The sequence below is a fragment of the Macrotis lagotis genome, chromosome 6, assembly GCF_037893015.1.
Source record: "Macrotis lagotis isolate mMagLag1 chromosome 6, bilby.v1.9.chrom.fasta, whole genome shotgun sequence".
Lineage (NCBI taxonomy): Eukaryota > Metazoa > Chordata > Mammalia > Peramelemorphia > Peramelidae > Macrotis > Macrotis lagotis.
The window spans coordinates 160,199,815-160,220,961 of record NC_133663.1 but is presented as its reverse complement, the minus strand read 5'-3'; the positions used below and the strand labels follow the sequence as shown (position 1 = coordinate 160,220,961).

The following is a 21,147-nucleotide window of genomic DNA, read 5'->3' as shown; positions in this document are numbered from 1 at the left end:
ATGAAGGAAATCAATAATGTTAAAATATAATTTCATATAAATACATACATTAAAAAACAGAATTTCATATACAAACACAGATGTATTGCACAAAAAGACACACAACCATAGATGTATGTGTGTATATCACTCTCATCTCTTGACTGAATAGCAATAGATTATGAGTACAAATGAAATATATATTTTCAGAGATTGAAAAATACTGTTCATTTTCACTAATGCTAACTGTTACAAAGGAGGTAAAAATCACTGAAATGTGATTTTTTTAAAAAATACTAATAATTCTTTTTCTATTGGTCTTGAAGTTTTTGCTCTTAAATTAAGTACAAGATTGACAAGAGGGTTAAGTAACAAAAGTTAATGTTTAAGTTATTTGCTTGAAATTTAAAATCCCAGAGGTAGAGTCAAGATGGCAGAAAAAAAGGTAAGGACTCACCTGAACACTTTCAAATTCACTTCTAAGCAACTTTAAATAATGCCTAAAAACAAAATTTGGAGCAGCAGAACTCACAAAGGTGAAGGGGTGAAACAATTTTTCAACCCAAGAAAACTTAAAGGTCTGTCACACCTGGGTGAGAGTGGAGCTCAGTGCAGAGACCCACCAGCAAAATAGTAGCAACCCTTGGTGGTGACAAAATCAGCAGCAACTTTCAGAGCTCTCAGCCCATAAACAGTAAAAGGATTGGATAAGGGATTAGAGGAGATTGCAGGTGTATGCTAGTACTGAGTGCAAGGCTCTGTTGCATTACTCATACCCAGATCCATGTCACAGTCCTGGGTCACAGTACCAAGACAAGGAAAAGCACTGGCACAACAGAGTTTGTGATACTCTAGTGGAAGAGCAGGGATCAGGGACCCTGGTCACAGTTCCAGGTTAGAAAAAATGCTTTAGAGTTGCTCACAGACCAAAGCACAAGCTAGGGGAGCTGTAAAAACATCTCCTTAAAACAATCTTAGAGGAACTGAAAACTTACAGATCCCTGGAAGTAGTTCTGAAAAACAGCCTGGCCAAAAAAAAAAAAAAAAAAGATGCTTAAGACAGTATTTCTTTAGCCCCAGGTGTTGAGTCCCTGTTTGGGCACCAATATGTTGAAGTCCTACTTCTGGACTCCCTCAATCTTCCCTAGGCAAACTTTGGAGGGGTGAGACAAGGATGATAAGGGAGACAAGTACTCCATCAAGATCCCCAAGTGCTGTTTATTTACCAAAACACCAGTGCTTAACTACCTTTCCAGTATCTAATCCACTCCCATGGCACTTAGTAAGATGACTCTGGTGCTCAAGGACACCAGGTGATGATAGTTTACAATACTCCCATACACAACCATTCCTAACATATCCCCTTCTTGTTTTTGAAACAAAATTATTACATAATGAATGCCACATAAATTGTAAACAAAAGTTCAAAATAGCACAAACAAATGTCAATTAAACAATAAAAATATTCCCAAATTCCTTGAAATACATTTCCCAACTTACAAAAATTACAAAAATTTTTTTCCTTTGCCAACAAAAAAAGCTTTCAAAGCAAATTCAAAACCCAGACTAAAAGAAGTAACATTTAACTTTACCTAACTATTTCAGAGTTTAGACACCAACAGAAACTCAGAAAACAGGTCTCTTGAATCACATTTACCAAGCTGAGACTGATACCTTGGCCAGTACCAGATCTCAGAATATAGAAACATTTTCCCACCTCTCCAGGCCAGTGGAGAGATGTAAACCGTCCCATAGATGATTATATACACACACCAAAATATCAGCCATAAGCACAGGCTTCATTAACAGATGAAATCTAAATTTCCCAATCCCAGAAAAATAATCTTCTTCCCCTTTTCTCTTAACTATAATTGAACCACAAAGCTTCCCAATCAATAACCTATTGAAAAACATAGTCATTGCCCAACCTCCCCCCTCCTTCCTCCCTAAACCAGGAAGAAGGCATGGGGATCACTTGATTTCTAAACTAATTTTTTGGAGGGGTCTTGTTCTTATAGCAAAGCCTGCATTCCATCTGAGAAATAAGCTTGAGTTTTAAAGTTCCAAAAAAGGAAGATTTCCCTTCTCCCTCCCCCCTCCCTCTACAGGGGGTGGGAACAGCAGAGAATGAGAGAGAGCAGTTGAAATCACCTAAGCATTTGAAATCCAGTACCACCTAGAGTTGCAGAGCCTGGTGAACAGTAGCCAGCACCATAACTGTCCAACAGCATGCGACTCTCCCTCTCAACACAAGAAGTCTCAGCTCACAGCCTTCTGCTGCCGCTCTCTGCAGGCTGAAAAGCAGCGCCAGGGTCTTCAACAAGAGAAGTCTCTAATCTGGCCACGGATTCCGGGCTCTGGAGCGGGTGCGCAGCGCAGCTGGGCAGGCAGCCGCAGCCCCAGCCCAAAACAGCAAGCTGGTCCTCCGCATCGGCCCCTGCGGCACTGCCTGGGAGATTCCACTTCGAGCTGCCTCCCCAATGCTGAATACAATTTATCTTCTCACTTTCCCTTTACTTAATGCTAACTTACTTTCCCGATTCCTTACTGCTGAATACCTGTTTGTCTTCTCACTTTCTCTTTACACCTTTGTTCCTCTTTGGTTTAAAATCAGCACCCCCAGTAACAAAACAACCTGTTACTTTCTCCAGTCCACCGCTCTGGGATATCGCCTGGTTCTCTTGCTTGTATCTGCTATTTCCTTATACCAGACTTTACTCAGATAACTCCACCTTCCTGTCCCTATACATGTGCCATATGTTTAGTCCCAGTTCTGGACTCCCTCAATCTTCCCCAGATCAGTGTTGGAGGGGTAGAAGACAAGGATGACAAGGGAGACAAGTACTCTATCAAGATCTCCAAGTGCTTCATTTATTCACCAGAATACAAGTGCTTAAATATCCTTCCCAGCACCTAGTCCACTCCCATTCCCGTGGCACTTAGTAAAACAAGGTTCTGATGCTCAAAAACACCAGGTAACAATAATTTACAGTGTTCCCATACAACAATCCCTAACACCCAGAAAGGAACTTAAAATTCAAGAAATAGGTTGAATAAACAAGAAAACAACCCAAAAAAAAGACCCTGAACACAGTATGTTACTATGGTAAAAGTTAAGATCAAAACACAAACTCAGAAGAAAAAAATGTGAATTGATCTCAGGTTCAAAAAAAAACTCCTGGAAGTGTTTAAAAAACTGGAAAACAAAATGAGAGTGATTCAAGAAAATAGTGAAAAGAGACAACAGTTTAGTAAACAAGACAAAAAAAACCAGAACAGACCAAATGGTAAAAGAGACACAAAAATCCAATGAAGAATGCCTTGAAAAGCAAAATTGGCTACAAGGGAAAAGATGCACACAAATTCACTGAAGAAATAAATCCTTAAAAATTAGAATTGGATAAATAGAAGCTAATGACTCCATAAGACATCAAGAAACAATTAAAACAAAATAAAACAAATAAAGCAAAAGTGAAATATAGTGAAATATATCACTGGAAAAAATAACCAACCTGGAAAATAGGTTTGAAAAAGATAATTACTGTACTACCTGATACCTATCATCAAAAAAAAAGAAGAGCTTGGACATCATCTTTCAATAAATTATCAAGGAAAACTACTATGATTATTCTAGAATCAGTGGGTAAAATAAAAATTGAAAGAATTCACCAATCACCTTCTGAAAGACATCCTAGGGCTCACAGATCAAGAAGAAAATTTTGCAAAGCAACCAGGAAAAAAAATTCAAAATATCGTGGAGTGATGGTTGTGCTCACACAAGATTAGCTGTTTCCATGTTAAAGGAGCAGAAAGGCTTGGAATATGATATTTCAGAAGGTAAAGGAGGTAGGATTATAACCAAGAACCACCTATCTAGCAAAACTGAGCATATTCTTTCAGAGAGGAAAAAAAATGGTATTTTAGTGAAATAGAAGACTTTGAAACATTCCTGATGAAAAGAGCTGAATAGAAAATTTGGCATATAAACATGACTCAAGAGGGAAGGAAGGAAGGAAGGAAAGAAGGAAACATGAAAGAGCAATCATAAGAGTTTCAATAAAGTTAAACTATTTACATTTCTAAAAGGGAAAATGATACATGAAACACCTAAGTACTTTATCATTATTAGGTTTGTTAAAAGGAGTTTACATAGAAGAACAGATCTGGGTCAATTACACTGGAATGATTTCCAAAGAAAATGAAGGGATGAGAAAGAGGGATGCATTGGGAAAAAGTGAAAGAGATAAAATGGGGAAATTTTTTTTCACATAAAAGAGGCTCCCAAGGAAGAAGGGAAGAAGAGAGGAGATGAGAAACACCTGAATCTTCTTCTCATCAGACTTGGCTTAAAGTCAACTTACACATACTTAGTTAACTTAAAAAACATCTAACCTTTCAAGTATTAAAAGGGGAAAAAGGGAGGGGGAGTGGGGGAAAAGGGGGAACTAATAAAAGGAAGGAAAGGGAAAAAGGGAAAGGGGAAAGAAAGGGGAGGAGGTGATATAGGAGGGCAAACACACTGAAGAGGGTGGTATTCAGAAACAAAATACTGAGGAATACGGATAAGGGGGGGAAGGGGGAAAATATAAACAAAGGGAAGAAAGCATGGAGGGCAAAAAGAATTAGTAATCATAACTTTGAATGTGAATGGGATGAACTCTCCCTTAAAACATAAGCAAAAGCAGAGTGGATTAAAAACCAGAATCCTACAATATGCTGCTTACAAGAAACTCATCTGAAGCAGAGAGATACATATAAAGGTAAAAGGTTGGAGCAAAATATATTTTGCTTCAGCTGAAGTAAAAAAAAAAAGCAAGGGTAGCAATCCTTTAGCAATCCTTATCTCAGACAAAGCAGCAGCAAAAATAGATAGCATTAAAAGAGATAAGGAAAGAAACTTTATCCTTCTAAAAGGTACCATAGACAATAAAGCTATTTCAATACTGAATATTTATGCACCCAATTGGCACAGCATCCAAATTCTTAGAGGAGAAGTTGCAAGAACTACAGGAAGACATAGACAGCAAAACTCTACTAGTGGGAGACCTCAACCTCCCACTCTCAGATCTGATAAACTGAATCATAAAAGAAACAAGAAAGAAGTTAAGGAGGTAAACAGATTGCTAGAAAAACTAGATATGGTAGACTTATGGAGGAAATTGAATGGGGATAGAAAGGAATTTACCTTTTTCTCTGCAGTACATGGAACTCATACAAAAATGTACTAGGCCATAAAAACCTAATGATCAACTGCAGAAAGGCAAAAATAATGAATACATCTTTCTCAGATCACAATGCAATAAAAGTCATATGCAATATTGGGCCAAGGAAATATAGACCCAGAACCAATTGGAAACTGAATAACCTCATTTTAAAGAATGAGTGGACCAAAAAACAAATTATAGAAAGAATTAACCATTTTATCCTAGATAATGATAATAATAAAACAACATACCAAAACCTATGGGATCCACTCAAAGCGGCTCTCAGGAGATATATTATAGCTTTAAATACTTACATTAGTAAATTAGAGAAAAAAGGAAATCAATGAACTAAACATGAAACTAAAAAAATTAGAGAAAGAACAAATTAAAAATCCTCAATTAAATACCAAATTAGAAATGCTAAAAATTAAAGGAGAAATTAATAAAATCGAAAGCAAAAGAAAATATTGAATTAATAAATAAAGCCAAAAGTTGGTATTATGAAAAAAACCAATAAAATTGATAAACCTCTGGTCAATTTGATTAAAAAAAAAGAAGAAAATCAAATTGCTAGTATCATAAATGAAAAAGGTGAACTCAGCACCAATGAAGAGGAAATTAAAATAATATGAGATTATTTTGTCCAACTCTATGCCAATAAATTTGACAATCTAAGTGAAATGGATGAATATTTACAAAAATATAAGTTACCCAGGTTAAATGAAGAGGAGATTAAATACCTAAACAACCCTATCTCAGAAAAAGAAATTCAACAAGCCATCATTGAACTCCCCAAGAAAAAAATCTCCAGGGCCTGATGGATTCACAAGTGAATTCTACCAAACATTTAAGGAACAATTGGTTCCAATTCTATATAAATACACTCTTTGGAAAAATAGGGAAAGATGGAACTCTGCCTAACTCTTTCTATGAAAACAATATGGTGCTGTTACCTAAACCAGGAAGAGTTAAAACAGAAAAAGAAAATTATAGACCTATCTCCCTGATGAATATAGATGCAAAAATCTTAAATAAAATCTTAGCAAAATGATTACAACAAGTTATGACTAAGATAATACATTATGATCAATTAGGATTCATCCCAGGAATGCAGGGTTGGTTCAATATTAGGAAAATTGTTAGTATACTCAATTATATCAACAACAAACCTATCAGAAATTATATGATCATATCAATAGATGCTGAAAAAGCTTTTGACAAAATACAGCATCCATTCCTACTAAAAACACTAGAGCATGTAGGAATAAATGGACTGTTCCTTAGAATAATTAGCAGAGGGGCAGCTAGGTAGCGTAGTGGATAAAGCACCAGTACTGGAGTCAGGAGTACCTGGGTTCAAATCTGGTCTCAGACACTTAATAATTACCTAGCTGTGTGGCCTTGGGCAAGCCACTAAACCCTGTTTGCCTTGCAAAAAAAAAAAACAAACCCTAAAAAAAAAAGAATAATTAGCAGTATCTATCTGAAACCATCAACAAACATTATATTCAATGGGGAGAGGCTAGAGGCATTCCCAATAAGATCAGGGGTGAAACAAGGGTGCCCCATTATCACCACTACTATTCAATATTGTATTAGAAATGTTAGCTTCAACAATTAGAGAAAAAAAAGAAATTGAAGGAATTAGAATTGGGAAGGAAGAGACAAAACTCTCACTCTTTGCAGCTGACATGATGATCTACCCAGAGAATCCCAAGGAAATCATCCAAAAAACTACTGGAAACAATTAGTAATTTTAGCAAAGTTGCAGGTTATAAAATAAACCCTCATAAATTCTCAACTTTTCTATATGTGTCTAGAAAGATACAACAGGAAGAGCCAGAAAAAGAGATCCCATTCAAAGTAACCTCAGACAATATAAAATACCTGGGAGTCTATTTGCCAAGACAGACTCAGAAACTTTTTGAAAACAATTATAAAACACTTCTCACACAAATTAAATCAGATTTAAATAACTGGGCAGATATCAACTGCTCATGGATAGGCAGACCTAATATAATAAAAATGACAATTCTACCAAAACTAAACTACCTGTTTAGTGCTCTACCAATCAAAATTGCAAAAAATTACTTTAATGAGTTAGGAAAAAATTGTAAGTAAATTCATATGGAGAAATAAAAAGTCAAGAATTTCCAGGAGCTTTATTAAAAAAAAGTGCAAAAGAAGGGGGCTTAGATTAGCTAAGTAGCTTAGCCCTACCTGATCTAAAATTATATTATAAAGCATCAGTCATCAAAACTGTTTGGTAATGGCTAAGAAATACAGTGGTGGACCAGTGGAATAGACTAGGTGCAAAAGCAGGAGATGATTATAGTAATCTGCTGTTCGATAAACCCAAAGAGTCCAAGTACTGGGATAAAAACTCCCTCTTTGATAAAAACTGCTGGGATAATTAGAAATTAGTATGGAAGAAACTTAGATTAGACCAACACCTCACACCTTTTACCAAGATAAGATCCAAATGGTTACAGGACTTAGACATAAAAAATAATACTATAAGCAAATTAGAAGATCAAAGGCTAGTTTACCTGTCAGATCTATGGAAAGGGGAGCAGTTTATGACTAAGGAAGAGTTGGACAAGATCACCAAAAACAAATTAGATGATTTCGATTACATTAAATTAAAAAGCTTTTCCACAGTTAAAACCACTGTAACCAAGACCAAAAGAAATGTAGTAAATTGGGAAACAATCTTTACAACTAATGATTCTGACAAAGGACTCATTTCTAAAATATACAGAGCACTGAGTCATATTTTTAAAACAAAAAGGCATTCCCCAATTGACAAATGGTCAAAGGATATGCAAAGGCAATTTACAGATGAGATCAAAGCAATCAATCCATAGCCATATGAAAAATTCCTCTAAATCATTATTACAGAAATGCAAATTAAAGCTTCTCTGAGGTACCACCTCATACCTCTCAGATTGGCCAATATGACCAGAAAGGATAATGACCTTTGTTGGAAGGGTTGTGGGAAATCTGGGACACTATTACACTGTTGGTGGAACTATGAATTCATCCAACCTTTAAGGAGCTATTTAGAACTACACCCAAAGGGCAACAAAAATGTGCATACCCTTTGACCCAGCAATACCACTACTAGGTCTATACCCTGAAGAGATGATGAAAAAGGGTAAAAACATCACTTGTACAAAAATATTTATAGCAGCCCTGTTTGTGGTGGCAAAGAATTGGAAATCAAGTAAATGTCCTTCAATTGGGGAATGGCTTAGCAAACTGTGGTATATCTATGTCATGGAACACTATTGTTCTATTAGAAACCAGGAGGGATGGGAATTCAGGGAAGTCTGGAGGGATTTGCATGAACTGATGCTGAGTGAGATGAGCAGAACCAGAAAAACACTATACACCCTAACTGCAACATGGGGGTGATGTTCAACCTTGAAGGACTCGCTCATTCCATCAGTGCAACAATCGGGAGCAATTTTGGGCTGTCTGCAAAGGTGAGTGCCATCTGTATCCAGATAAAAAGCTGTGGAGTTTGAACAAAGTTCAAGGACTATTCCCTTTAATTTAGGGGGGGGGGAACCCAATATCTTCTTGTCCAATCTTGTTATCACTTCTTGTCTCTTCCTTAAGGATATGATTTCTCTCTCATCACTCAATTTGGATCAATGTACAACATGGAAACAAAGTAAAAACTGACAGAGTGCTTTCCATGGGGGGTAGGGGAGGGAAGTAAGATGGGGGGGTTGTAAAACTCAAATAATATCTTTAATAAAAAATAAATAAGTTAAAAAATAAAGTAACTCTAGGCAACATAAAATACTTGGGAGTCAACTAGTAAGGCAAACTGAGAAACTATATAACAACTAGAAAACACTTTTCACAAATAAAATCAAATCTAAATAATTAGACATGTCTCTATCTCATGGAAAGGGCAAGTTAATATAATAAAATGGCAATTCTACACATTATTTAATGCCATACCAAAAAATTACTTTTTTGATCCAGAAAAAATAGTAACAAAATTCATATGGAGGCACAAAATAGTCAGGAACATGAAGGGAATTAATAGGGAAAAAATGCAAAGGAGGATGGATGGTCTAGCTACACCAGATCTAAAAATTATATCAATTATCAAAATTATTGGTACTGGTTAAGAAATAAGAGTAGTGGATCAGAGGAATAGATTAGGTGCAAAAGAAACAGTAGTAAATTATTATAGTAATCTACTATTAGATAAGACTCCAGCTTCTGGACTAAGAACTCAATCTTTGATAAAAAACTGCTGGGAAAACTGGAAGATAGTATGGCACAAATTTGGCATAGACCAATATCTCACATCCTATACCAAGATAAGGTTGAAACAGGTACCAGATTTAGACATCAAAAGTGATCCCCCCTAAGCCAATTATAGGAGAACAAGGAGTAGATTCTCTGTCACATCTACAGAAAGGGAAACAGTTTATGGCCAAAGAAGAGATAAAGAACATCATAAAATGCAAAATGAATAATTTTAATTACATTATACTGAAATGTTTTTGCACAAATATAATCAATGCAACCAAGATTAAAAGAAATTCAGTAAGTACGGAAATAGTTTTTTATAGCTAGTGTTTTGATAAAGGACTCATTTCTAAAATTTATAAAAAAAATCAATTTTATAAGAATATAAGTCACCCATGTTATAAGCAAACTAGGAGATCAAGGAATAGTTTACCTGTCAGATCTATGGAAAGGGAAGCAATTTATGACCAAGGAAGAGATGGAGAACATCATTAAAAACAAACTAGATATTTTTGATCACATTAAATTAAAAAGCTTTTGCACAGACAAAACCACAAGCTCAAAAGAAATGTTGTAAACTGGGAAACAATTTTTACAACTAGTATTTCTGATAAAGGACTCATTTCAAAAATATACAGAGAACTAAGTCAAATTTATTTTTTAAAAAAGTCATTCCCCAAGTGACAAATGGTCAAAGGATATAAAGAGGTAATTTACAGATGAGGAAATCAAAGTGATCCATAATCATATGAAAAATTGCTCTAAAACATCACTTATTAGAGAAATGCAAATTAAAGCATCTCTGAAGCAGCAACTCACACCTCTCAGATTGGCCAATATGACCAGAAAGGTCAATGAACAATGTTGGAAGGGGTGTGGGAAATCTGGGACACTAATACATTGCTGGTGGAGCTGTGAACTCATCCAACTTTCTGGAGAGCAATTTGGAATTATGCCCAAAGGGCATACATACCCTTTGATCCAGCAATATCACTACTGGGTCTATACCCTGAAGAGATCATGAAAAAGGGTAAAAACATCACTTGCACAAAAATATTCATAGCAGCTCTGTTTGTGGTGGCAAAGAATTGGAAATTGAGTGTATGTCCATCAACTGGGGAATGGCTGAACAAATTGTGGTATATGTTCGTTATGGAACACTACTGTTCTATTAGAAACCAAGAGGAATGGAAATTCAGAGAAGGATTTGCATGAACTGATACAGAGTGAGATGAGCAGAACCAGAACATTGTTCACCATAGTAGCCACATGGGATGATGATCAATCTTAATGGACTTGTTCATTCCATCAGTGCAACAATCAGGGACAATTTGGGGGTATCTGTGATGGAGAATAGCATCCAGAGAAAGAATGGTGGAGTTTGAACAAAGACCAAAGACTGATACCTCTAATTTTTATAAAAAAAAAAAACAACCCATTATCTTATTATACAATTTTGCTATCTCTTATATTTTCTTTTTTTCCCTTAAGGATATAATTTGTCTCTTAACACCTCCAATTTAGATCAATGTATAGATGTATAGTATGGAAATAATGTAAAGCTGTGGGGACTGGGGGGGAGGACAATGAGATTGGGGAAATATTGTAAAATTCAAAAATAAATAAATTTTAAAAAAATACAAGTCACATGATAAATGGTCAAAAGATAGGAACAGGCAGTCCACGGACAAAGAAATTAAAGCTATTGTCATATGAAAAAATGCTCAAAATCACTGATTAGAGAAATGCTAATTAAAACAACTCTGAGGGGCGGCTAGATGATGCAGTGAATGGAGCACCAGCCTTGGAGTCAGGAGTACCCGAGTTCAAATCCGACCTCAGACACTTAATAATTTCATAGCCATGGGGCTTTGGGCAAGCCACTTAACCCCATTGCCTTGAAAAATCTAAAAAAACCAAAACAAAACACAACTCTGAGGTACCACCTTAGATTAGCCAATATAACAAAAAAGGAAAATGATCAATATTGGAGGGAATGGGGAAAAACTGGGACACTAAAGCATTGATTCAACCTTGGATGCCCAAAGGGCAATAAAACTGTTTGCACCTTTTGATCCAACAATACCACTACTAGGTCTGCATCCCAAAGAGATCACAAAAAAGGGTAAAAAAAAAACCCTCATGTAAAAAAATATTTATAACAACTCTTTTTGTAGTGGCAAAGAATTGGGAATTGAGAGGGTGCCTGTCAATTGGGAAATGACTGAACAAATTGTGGTATATGAATGAGATGGAGTATGTAATTGTCCTGTAAGAAATCATGAGTAGCAAGACTTCAGAAAAGCCTTGCTAAATGAACTGTGCAGAGCAAGAACAATGTACACAATTGTGGGATGATCAACTATGAAGGTCTAGTTCTTTTCAACAGTACAAAAATCAAAGACAATTCTAAAGGACCTATGATGGAAAATACCATGTACACTCAGAGAAGGAACTATGGAGTCTGAATGCAGACCAAAGTTGACTATTTTCCATTTAAAATTTAAATTTATTTTTTTAAAATGTATTATGATTTTTCCCCGTCATGATTTTTTCTTTCCTTTTTGATTCTTCTTTCACATTATTAATATGGATACCTGTTTAACATGGCTATCTATCTATCTATCTATATAAATATATGTGTGTGTATAACCTTTATTAGATTGCTTTCTATCAAGGAAAGGGGGAGGGATGAAAATGTGAACCTCATAATGTTACCAAAAAAAAAATTGATGAAAACTATCTTTGCATGTATTTGGAAAAATAAATGTTTTTTAAAAAGGATAGCTAACTTTAATTTTTAGGAAAAAAAAACAGATAGCTTTTTATCTGATCTTGTTATCTCTTACACTTTTTGTTTCTTCCTTAAGGATATGATTTCTCTCTCATCACATCGCAATTTGGATCAGTGTACAATGTGGAAACAAAGTAAAGACTGACAGATTGCTTCCATGGGGGGGGGTTGTAAAATTGAAATAACATCTTTAATAAAAGAAAAGAAATTTTAAAAAAAAGGATAGGTAAAGGGCGGTTAGGTGACACGGTGGATAGAGCACTGGCCCTGGAGTCAGGAGTATTTGAATTCAAATCCAGCCTCAGACACTACCTGTGTGGCCTTGGGCAAGCCACTTAACCCCATTGCCTTGCAAAAACTAAAAAAAAAAATTTTTAATTAAAAAAAAGGATAGGTAACATTCTCAATCAAAATATGTTAATTGTCATAATACTGCTAATTGGAAATGAACTATTATACTGAAAACCACCATTTACAGTGCCACTGAATAATTGTTAACAACAGATATTTACATAGTATTGTTAAGTTCCTAAATGGCTTTACAACTACCTCCTCTACTTATAAAATTTCTGTGGCAAGTCAACAGCTTTATTTATTTGCCAACAGCTTTTCTGTTCTCTCTCTAAAACGTGATTTGTTCAAGATTTTTCTTTAAAAGCCCTAATTAAGGTGAATTTTGTATTAATATTGTGCCCCTACTATTTTCTGTAAAATGCCTATTTTTGGGGGGTGGCTAGGTAGCACAATGGATACATCACCGGCCCTGGAGTCAGGAGGATTTGAGTTCAAGTGCTGCCTCAGACCCTTAATAATCACCTAGCTGTGTGGCCTTGGGCAAGCCACTTAACCACATTTGCCTTGCAGAAAAAATTTAAAAAAAGACCCTATTTTTCCTGTTCAAAGATCTTTGAAGTCAGTTTTGAAAGTTCTTTGGACCCCCTTTAAAAATGAAGTGTGGAAAAAAATTTTTTAAAAATGAGGTGTGTTGGGGCAGCTAGGTGGATAGAGCACTGGCCCTGGAGTCAGGAGTACCCGAGTTCAAATCCGACCTCAGACACTTAATAATTACCTAGCTGTGTGGCCTTGGGCAAGCCACTTAACCCATTGCTTTGCAAAAACCTAAAAAATTAAAAAAAAAATTATAAAATTAAAAAAAATAAAATAAAGGAGGTGTGTTGTTAGTCTTTTCTGAAAGCTATTACTTTTCTCTCCATCAATTTAAGCTTCCACCAGGAAGCACACACTTGAAAAGCCCCAATATCTCTGCTTTTCAGCGTTCTGTTACTCAAAGCGCAAAAAAGGTAAACCGTTCACACTGGCATACACGGAGTTGCTGGGGTTCCAGGTTACAAAGTGGTACTCTTAAGACCTCTTTTCCCAAGAGTTGGCACGTAGACGCGGTCACAATCCATGAGATAAACTAGACAAACAACCATTCAAAGGAAACGTCCCTCCTTCCCAAGTTTCCCGGAGCCAGTCGCCACTTCAGGGTCACTGCCAAGAGCTCCGGGGGCTCCCTGGGCGCAGGTGGCGGAGGAGCGGCACCTCCAGGGTAGGGTGCCCAGTGTGCCCCCAGCCTGGAGCTCGGGGGTGAAGCAGTCCCTCTCCACCCCCCCCCCCACGGCAACGGCTCCCCCGCCTCGGCGGAGCCGCTTCCGCCAGCGGGCACTGCCACCCGGCCGGCGCGGGGCCCGCCCCCACGTGACACCTCATTAAAAGGGTCGCGGCGAGTGGCCGCAGCTGGCGCCCCTCACCCCCAAGGCCAGCTCCGCACGCCCCGCTCCTCGCCCCGTGGGCTCGGGGGAGGCCGGCGGGAGGCGCCCGAGGGCCGGGCCCCGCCGCCGCCGCCCCGGGCCGGGAGGCTCTCCTCACCTTCGTACTGCAGATCCACCAGGACGAGCAGGAAGGGGAACACCGAGCCCAGCCGGCTAGTCACGGAGCCGAGGGCCACCATGGCCGACGGCGCTCGGGGGCAGCAGGAGGCGGAGGACGCCGGGGCGGGAGGGAGTGCGGGAACTGACCAGCTCCCGCGGCCGCTGGAGCCGCTCCGGCCACGGCTGCTGACGGGAGTGGGGGCGGGGCCGCGGGCGCGCCCCGCCCCGCGCCGCGCCGCCGCCCAATCGCCCGCTTCCAGGGCGCCCTGTGAGCGGGCTCGCCTGGGTCGTGGTCGGCGCTGATTGGCCGCCGCGGCCCGGACCCCGCCCCTGCCCTGATAGGAGAACGTGGAAGCACGGGACGCAGAGGCGCCCGCCCGCGGGAGCTGTCAGAGGAGCCCGAGGCGTCTCCCGGGGGAGGCGGAGCGAGGGGCGGGGCCGGAGGCCGAGGGGTGGGAACAGCCGAGTCCGGAGGCGCATGCGCTCGGGCGCCCGCGAAGCTCCTGCCCTTCCTCCCGCCTTCCTGTCCCGTGTCCTCTCTCTTCCGGTCACGGAACGTCGAGAGTCCCGGGGGCCGATGGCGGCCGCTGCGTCACAGATAAGGAAACTGAGGCTCCGAGGGGCCGGCTTCCCGGGGTTTTCCGGGGGTGCTGCTGGGCGGGGTTGTGGGGAGAGCGGGGTGAGATGAGGCCGCCAAGGAGCAGGTTTGGTGGGGGCGGGGAGACGCAAGCAGCCCCCGAGGGCCACCCTGGTCCCACATGTATCTACAGGTGAAGCTCGTGGAGAGTCACACCTCCCCTCCCCCAAAATGTCCTTGCATCCTTGGTAACCAGGGCAACCGAGAAGAAAGTAAAGGGGGCTGCTGATCCCAGTAATAGAGATCGTCCTCAGACATTTCCCGTGCGAACCCAGGACTTAGCGCAATAAATGCCTTGGGAACTCAGTTATTGGGCTCAAACCTCCAGGCTAAGCGTGCTCGGCGGAGTTGAAAGGAAATCTCAGATCTGATCCGTGTCCCACACACCAGCTTCCTTTTGTTTATTAACAAAATTTATTATTATTATTATTGTTATTATTGGACTGAACTTGTATTTTCTGCCTATTTTGTGCGAACTACAGTACAAATATCTCAAGCTCTCAAAAACAGGAAAATGAAGCAAACGTGCCCAGCCTCTATTCCCTAAGCTAACCCACTGTCTGTCAGATCTGAACTCTGATCTTGTCAACTCCAATCCTCGACTCTTGGTCCAGCTGCCCCACTCTAAAAAAGAAAGAAATGAGAAAAATCTGTGGAAAACTTTGGAACTGACCTCCTTAGTTTGGTGGTGAACAAAAGTTAAAAACATCAAAGAAGTAAATAAAGAATCTCCTTTGAACCTTTGGGGTTCCACGTGCTCTAGATAGCTACAATCCTTGTGTTTCCCAAATTTGTGTATACTTTACATTATAAATATTACATAGTTTATATTAGACAACATTTATAAATATAAGTGGACAGAGGTGTGGAATATAAACTTAAAATAACGAAACTGTCAATCCGATGTGATGGTATGGCCAAATGATCTTTAGGAAGGGAACAGAAAATGTTACTTTATCCTGCTTCTGGAATGCTTACTGACATTTCTGTCATTAGAAAGATGTAATGTGGGGTGGCTAGGTGATGCAGTGGATAGAGCACCGGCCCTGGAGTCAGGAGGACCTGAGTTCAAATTTGGACTCAGACACTTAATTAAATTACCTAGCTGTATGGCCTTGGGCAAGCCACTTAACCCCATTTGCTTTGCAAAAAACCTAAAAAAAAAGTAATGAAGTTGAAAGAATTCTAAGGAAGGATACCCAAAATGATATTTAGGTTGTGTCTGAAGGAAGGCTTCTTCCATTGGGAATAAAAGTATAGGTCAGGATAAGGTGAAATTTATTTACCAAATATTGGAATACTCAAACTAAGAATTTCTAAAATTTTAATGAGCCAGACAGTTTGGAAGTTTTGGTGTTAAGTCATTAACATCTTTTGTTTTAGCAGTCATAAAATTAATGTTATTATTTATATATTTCAATACTTGTCCATTGCAATTAAATATGTAAAAAAAAATACCGGGACAAAAGGAAACCCAGAACAAATCATTATTGGTGGATTCTAGTCAAAGTTTAAGAATGGTGTATCGGGGGTGCCTAGGTGGCTAAGTGAATAAAGCACCAGCCCTGGAGTCAGGAGTACTTGGGTTCAAATTCAGTCTCAGACACTTAATAATTACCTAGCTGTGTGGCCTTGGGCAAGCCACTTAACCCCATTTGCCTTGCCAAAAAAAACTAAAAAAAAAATTCTATTCCATGCATATGACTGTCCTCTCAAGGCTTTGATCTCAAATTTCCTGAAACCCATGTGACCTAACTTATCAAAAAACAAAGACCTAGGAACTATGGGAAACAGTTTTCTGGCATTTAAAGTATTTACAAAAAGTAATGTTTCAAAGTGGCCTTCACTGTCTGTTCACCTCCTTGACACACCTAATGTGCACTAACTACAGTTCCTATTTATCCCAACTTTGAGTGCTACTTCATATTATATAATATTTATATGTTTTGTATTGTGTTATTTATATTTTTATTACATAATTAAGAATATATAATTATATATTACGTGTACATATAAATGATATCATCATAAATGTAAATATTATAAATACATAAATATATCATGCAAAGCTCTGTAAGACTTATTCTCCAAATAAGTGTTACAGTGAATAGATATTCAAGAAGGGTATGAAGTCATGAATGATATTTTAATAATGAGCTTTTAAAGCAAACTAGTAATATTTAGAGGCAATTCTAGTCTGAACAGTGACCCAATATGGTATTTTATATTTTATCCCATAATTTTAAGAGTTGGAAGGGACCTGGACAGCCAGGAAGAGTGGAAGGGAGGGGCAAACAGGCTCTACAACCCTCCCATCACAATTGTCCAATCCATAGCCACAAAGTAATTCCAAACTATAGTATCTGGTGGTTCTGCTTGCAGGGGAACACTCTACCTCCTGAGGCTGTCCATTCCATTTTTGGAGAACTTTAGTATTTTTAATATTTTTTTGCCTGACATTGTTTAAATTTGCCCCTTTGTGACTTAATACCAGTTCTGCCTTCTAGGAAATAAGTAAAGCAAATCTAATCTTTTTTGCCACCTGAACCCTTCCAATACTAGATTTCCAAAGTACTTCCCAAACTATGGTGATCTAAGATAAACGTTTACTTCAGCTGAAGTCAAATTAGCTTTTCAGTTATCACTCCACACAAGACTGACATAGGGAATTTATTTAGTTAACTAAAACCACCAGACCTTTCCTAGCTAATCCTACTTCAGCTGTCTTGTACTTGTAAAGTTGATTTTTAGAACCCTAGAACTGCATTTTATCTCTTTAGTGCTCATCTTATTTTCCAACCAAGGTTAAATCAAGACCATTTTGATTCTGACAGCAACTTAGTTTTCCCTTTCAACTGTCATATGCAGATTTGATAAAATGTGCCACCTTTATCTCTGTCCTAGTGATTAATAAAAATTGAGGCTAAACCTCAATTTTGGGGGTATTCTGTTAGAAACCTATTTAGTTTATGTTGAATCAGTAAATGCTCCTTTGAATCCATCCGTTCAAACATTTCCTAATCCATTGTGTATTCATCCAGCATTACACCCTTCCCTTGTTTCCATAAGAATGGAAATACTCTATCAAATGCTTTTCCTCAAATTTAAGTAAACTACAGTTTTTCTGCTCAAATCACCCTATCTGCCAATTTAATAACCCTGCCAAAAAAAGGAATAAAGTTATTCTGCCATTTACTTGGTTCTTTATGGAACCATGCTTTCATCAGATATTCACTATCTCTTTAGTACTTCACTCTAGAATTAAAGAAATTGAGGTTCTATATATATTAGTTCTCTTTTCCTCAACTAGCTAAAACAAACAAAACCTTTCCTCTCCAGCCCCACCTCTTTTAAAGCTTTATCACTACTGACACACTCCTGTTTATCCTGTTAACCTACACTGCATTCCTTCTTTTGTACATGCACTTATGTTTACAACCTGAGTTGCTTGATGAGTTTCCTGTGCACTCCCCCATTTGGGTCCATAGGTGACAAGTCCTCATTTTCCTCCTCATAAGAAATTTATCTTTGTGTCTTCATAATTTCATTCTTGAGAACTTCTGTCCCTCTCATTTTATTATTCCCTCTAATAAATCAACAAGCATTTATTGATCTCCTATGTGCCAGGAATTGGACAAGGCATTGAGAATATAAAAGCAAAAGTGAAACATTCTCTCTCTCTCTCTCTCTCTCTCTCTCTCTCTCTCTCTCTCTCTCTCTCGGAGTTTGTATTTTATTGGAAGACACTATATATGTATATTTGTATATAGCAGATGGGAGGAATCAAAAAAAGCTTTATTTAGAAGATGACACTTGACCTAAGTCTTGAAGTGTAAGGAATTCTGTAAAGCTGCAAGGAGGAGAATGTGTGGTTTCAGGCCTAAGGGCTTTATGAAAGTAGAAATGGCAAGATTTGGCAACTGATTGAATATATGGGATGAAGATAACACCTTTATAAATGTGGAAGACTGAAAGAGGTAGTTTTGGAAGAGGAGTATGTTTGAGTAGAAAAGATCATGACTTTTTCTCTAAGACATTTTGAGCTTGAGATAGCTATGGAACACCCATTTGAAATGTGCAATAAGTGGCTGGAAATGAAGCTTCTCTTGAAGTTCTGGAGAAAAATTAGAACTGATGAAGTCAACAAGTTTAGAAAAAAGTAGAGAAAGTTCAGTAAAGGAAGTTTTAATCTGTAAAATTCTACCAATCCTTGCTCTGATCTCTTTGAAATCTAACCCCTCAAAATCTAGGTTATATGTCTTCTTATCTATCACAAACTTTAGAAAGGAATGATTACTTCCTCTTATACTTAATATTTCCCAGCAACCAATTCCTTTCTGCTACTGAGATTCAGATCCAAAATGTAATTGCACCTTATTGGTTTCTTCACTTTTTGAAGGATGACATCATTAATGCAGGTCAAGAAATTACTAGTGGCTTTGTTTTCAATAGTGAGAACTAAAACTGATGACAGGATAACTGAACCTCCCATCACTATTATCTCATGACTATTCCAGTTTTGTGCCCTTTCTCACCACACTCAAAGCCACCACCCTGATTCAAGACTCTAACACATCTGGCCAAGACTAATGAAATGGCCTCAAATTGTTCTCCCTGCTTCAAGTCTTTCCTCACTCCTATCTATACTCCACATAGCTTCCAAAGTGACCTTTCTTAAGTGACGGTCTCTACTCCATAAACCATGGTGTCTCTTTATTGCCTCTAGGAAAAAAACACGAACTGTTTAGCTTTTAAAGCCTCTCGCAACCTAACCTACAGTTCATTCCAGGTCCACTATATATATATATATATATATATATATATATATATATATATATATATATATATACACACTACTCCTTCCTATTCTTTATGGTCAAACCAAACTGACCTTGCTTTTCCTCCCACACAACTAGTGCTTCATCTCAATGAGTGCCTTTAGTATTTCCCACTCCTGGCTAGAATGCACATCTGCCTCCATACTCACTCTATCCACTACATAGAACTCCTTTTTGTCTTAAAGACAGCTCAAGCTCAAAACCATTTCTTTTCCCTAGAGGACACATTTTCCTCCCAAAGCTACATTATACGTGTTTTATTTTCATTCTGAATATACTTATCTGTTATTTACCATGATAGATTGTAAGTTCCTTGAAGACATCTCTTCAGTGCCTAGCACAGGCCTAAGCATCTGATAAATGCTTTTGATTTATTGATTAGCAGCTAGCAGACCGCACTTGAAGTCAGCTACAATCAGCTGTGTGATCCCAGGAACTCATATACCCTCTGTGATCTTCAGTTTCTTCATCTGTCAAATGGGAATCATTATAGTACACTTCACAAGACTATTATGAGTTCATAATGAATATAAAGTGCTTTGCAAAAGCACTGCATCAATATAACCTATTATTATCTTTCTATATAGCATTTTTCTCTGACATATCTGCTGGACAACCTGGCATGAAAGAGTGCTAAATTTGCATTTAGAGATCTGAGTTCAAATGTCAATTCATAAACTAATCCTATAAACAAGTCATTTAAATTCTCAAAACCTATATCACTTTATCTTTCAAAAATTTTATTTTAAATAAAATTAATCTGTAAAATGGGGGAAATAATACTTGCTCTACTTAACTTGCAGGTTTATTTTAAAGAAAGCACTTTGTATAAACTAAGTTCTATATGGATATATATTATTTGTGTCTCTTGTAGGAAACAAATAAAAACATAACCCATAATCACATGAGACCTGAGTTTTTTATTTATAAAGTATAGGAGTTGGACTAGCTGACCTTTAAGATCATTTCCAGCTCTAAATCTATGCTCCTAAGATCTTGTAGGGGTAATAAGTATGTAAATAAATATGATACAAACAAAATATGGCAAGGCAGTGTGATAAAGCAGAAAGTGTGCTGAATTTAGAGTCAATTGGCTTTCCAACTCAGTCACTTAGTAGTTGTAAGTGAGGAGTTGAACCTTTCCAGCTCTAAGACAGTTTCCTATTAGAGACTCTGTAATTGTTAGAATTTATCATTATTATGTGAGACAGAATAGCTGTGATTCTTCTTCTGCATATCCATCTTAGAATAATACTAGCCCTCACAGAACTTGGATCATCTACCCCTGAATTCACCCAGGTATAATACCATATATTTGCCTTTGTGGATTCTGTAAGTGTTCTCTTGTAAATTCTACATAGCAAAAAAAATTGCCTAACTGTAAACCTGAGCAAGTTACTTAGCTGTAATTGCCTCATTTTCCTCATCTGAGTAATGGTGACTGGCTCCTATATTGTTGGGAAGTTCAAATAAGATGGTTATTTTAAAGTACTTAATAGTGCCTGTACATAGTAAGATAAATAAAATAAATGTCAGCTATTATTAT

At 37.9% G+C, this 21,147-nt stretch overlaps 1 protein-coding gene across 2 annotated transcripts in view; it reads right to left on the bottom strand.

Annotated features, from left to right (window-relative positions):
- The window catches only part of DNAJC3 (DnaJ heat shock protein family (Hsp40) member C3), a 112,811-nt gene extending 92,811 nt beyond the window's left edge, over positions 1–20,000 (bottom strand). Inside the window, exon 1 of one of the 2 annotated variants that reach the window (XM_074191914.1) lies at positions 19,895–20,000. Coding sequence is in view for 1 of the 2 variants with exons in the window: in XM_074191913.1 (XP_074048014.1) it covers positions 14,125–14,206 (82 nt within the window). In the remaining variant the exon portion in view is untranslated. Of the gene's footprint in view, positions 1–14,124; positions 14,300–19,894 lie in introns of those variants that run through there. The other variant, XM_074191913.1, reaches the window with a different exon arrangement.
- Positions 20,001–21,147: the final 1,147 nt, after the last annotated feature.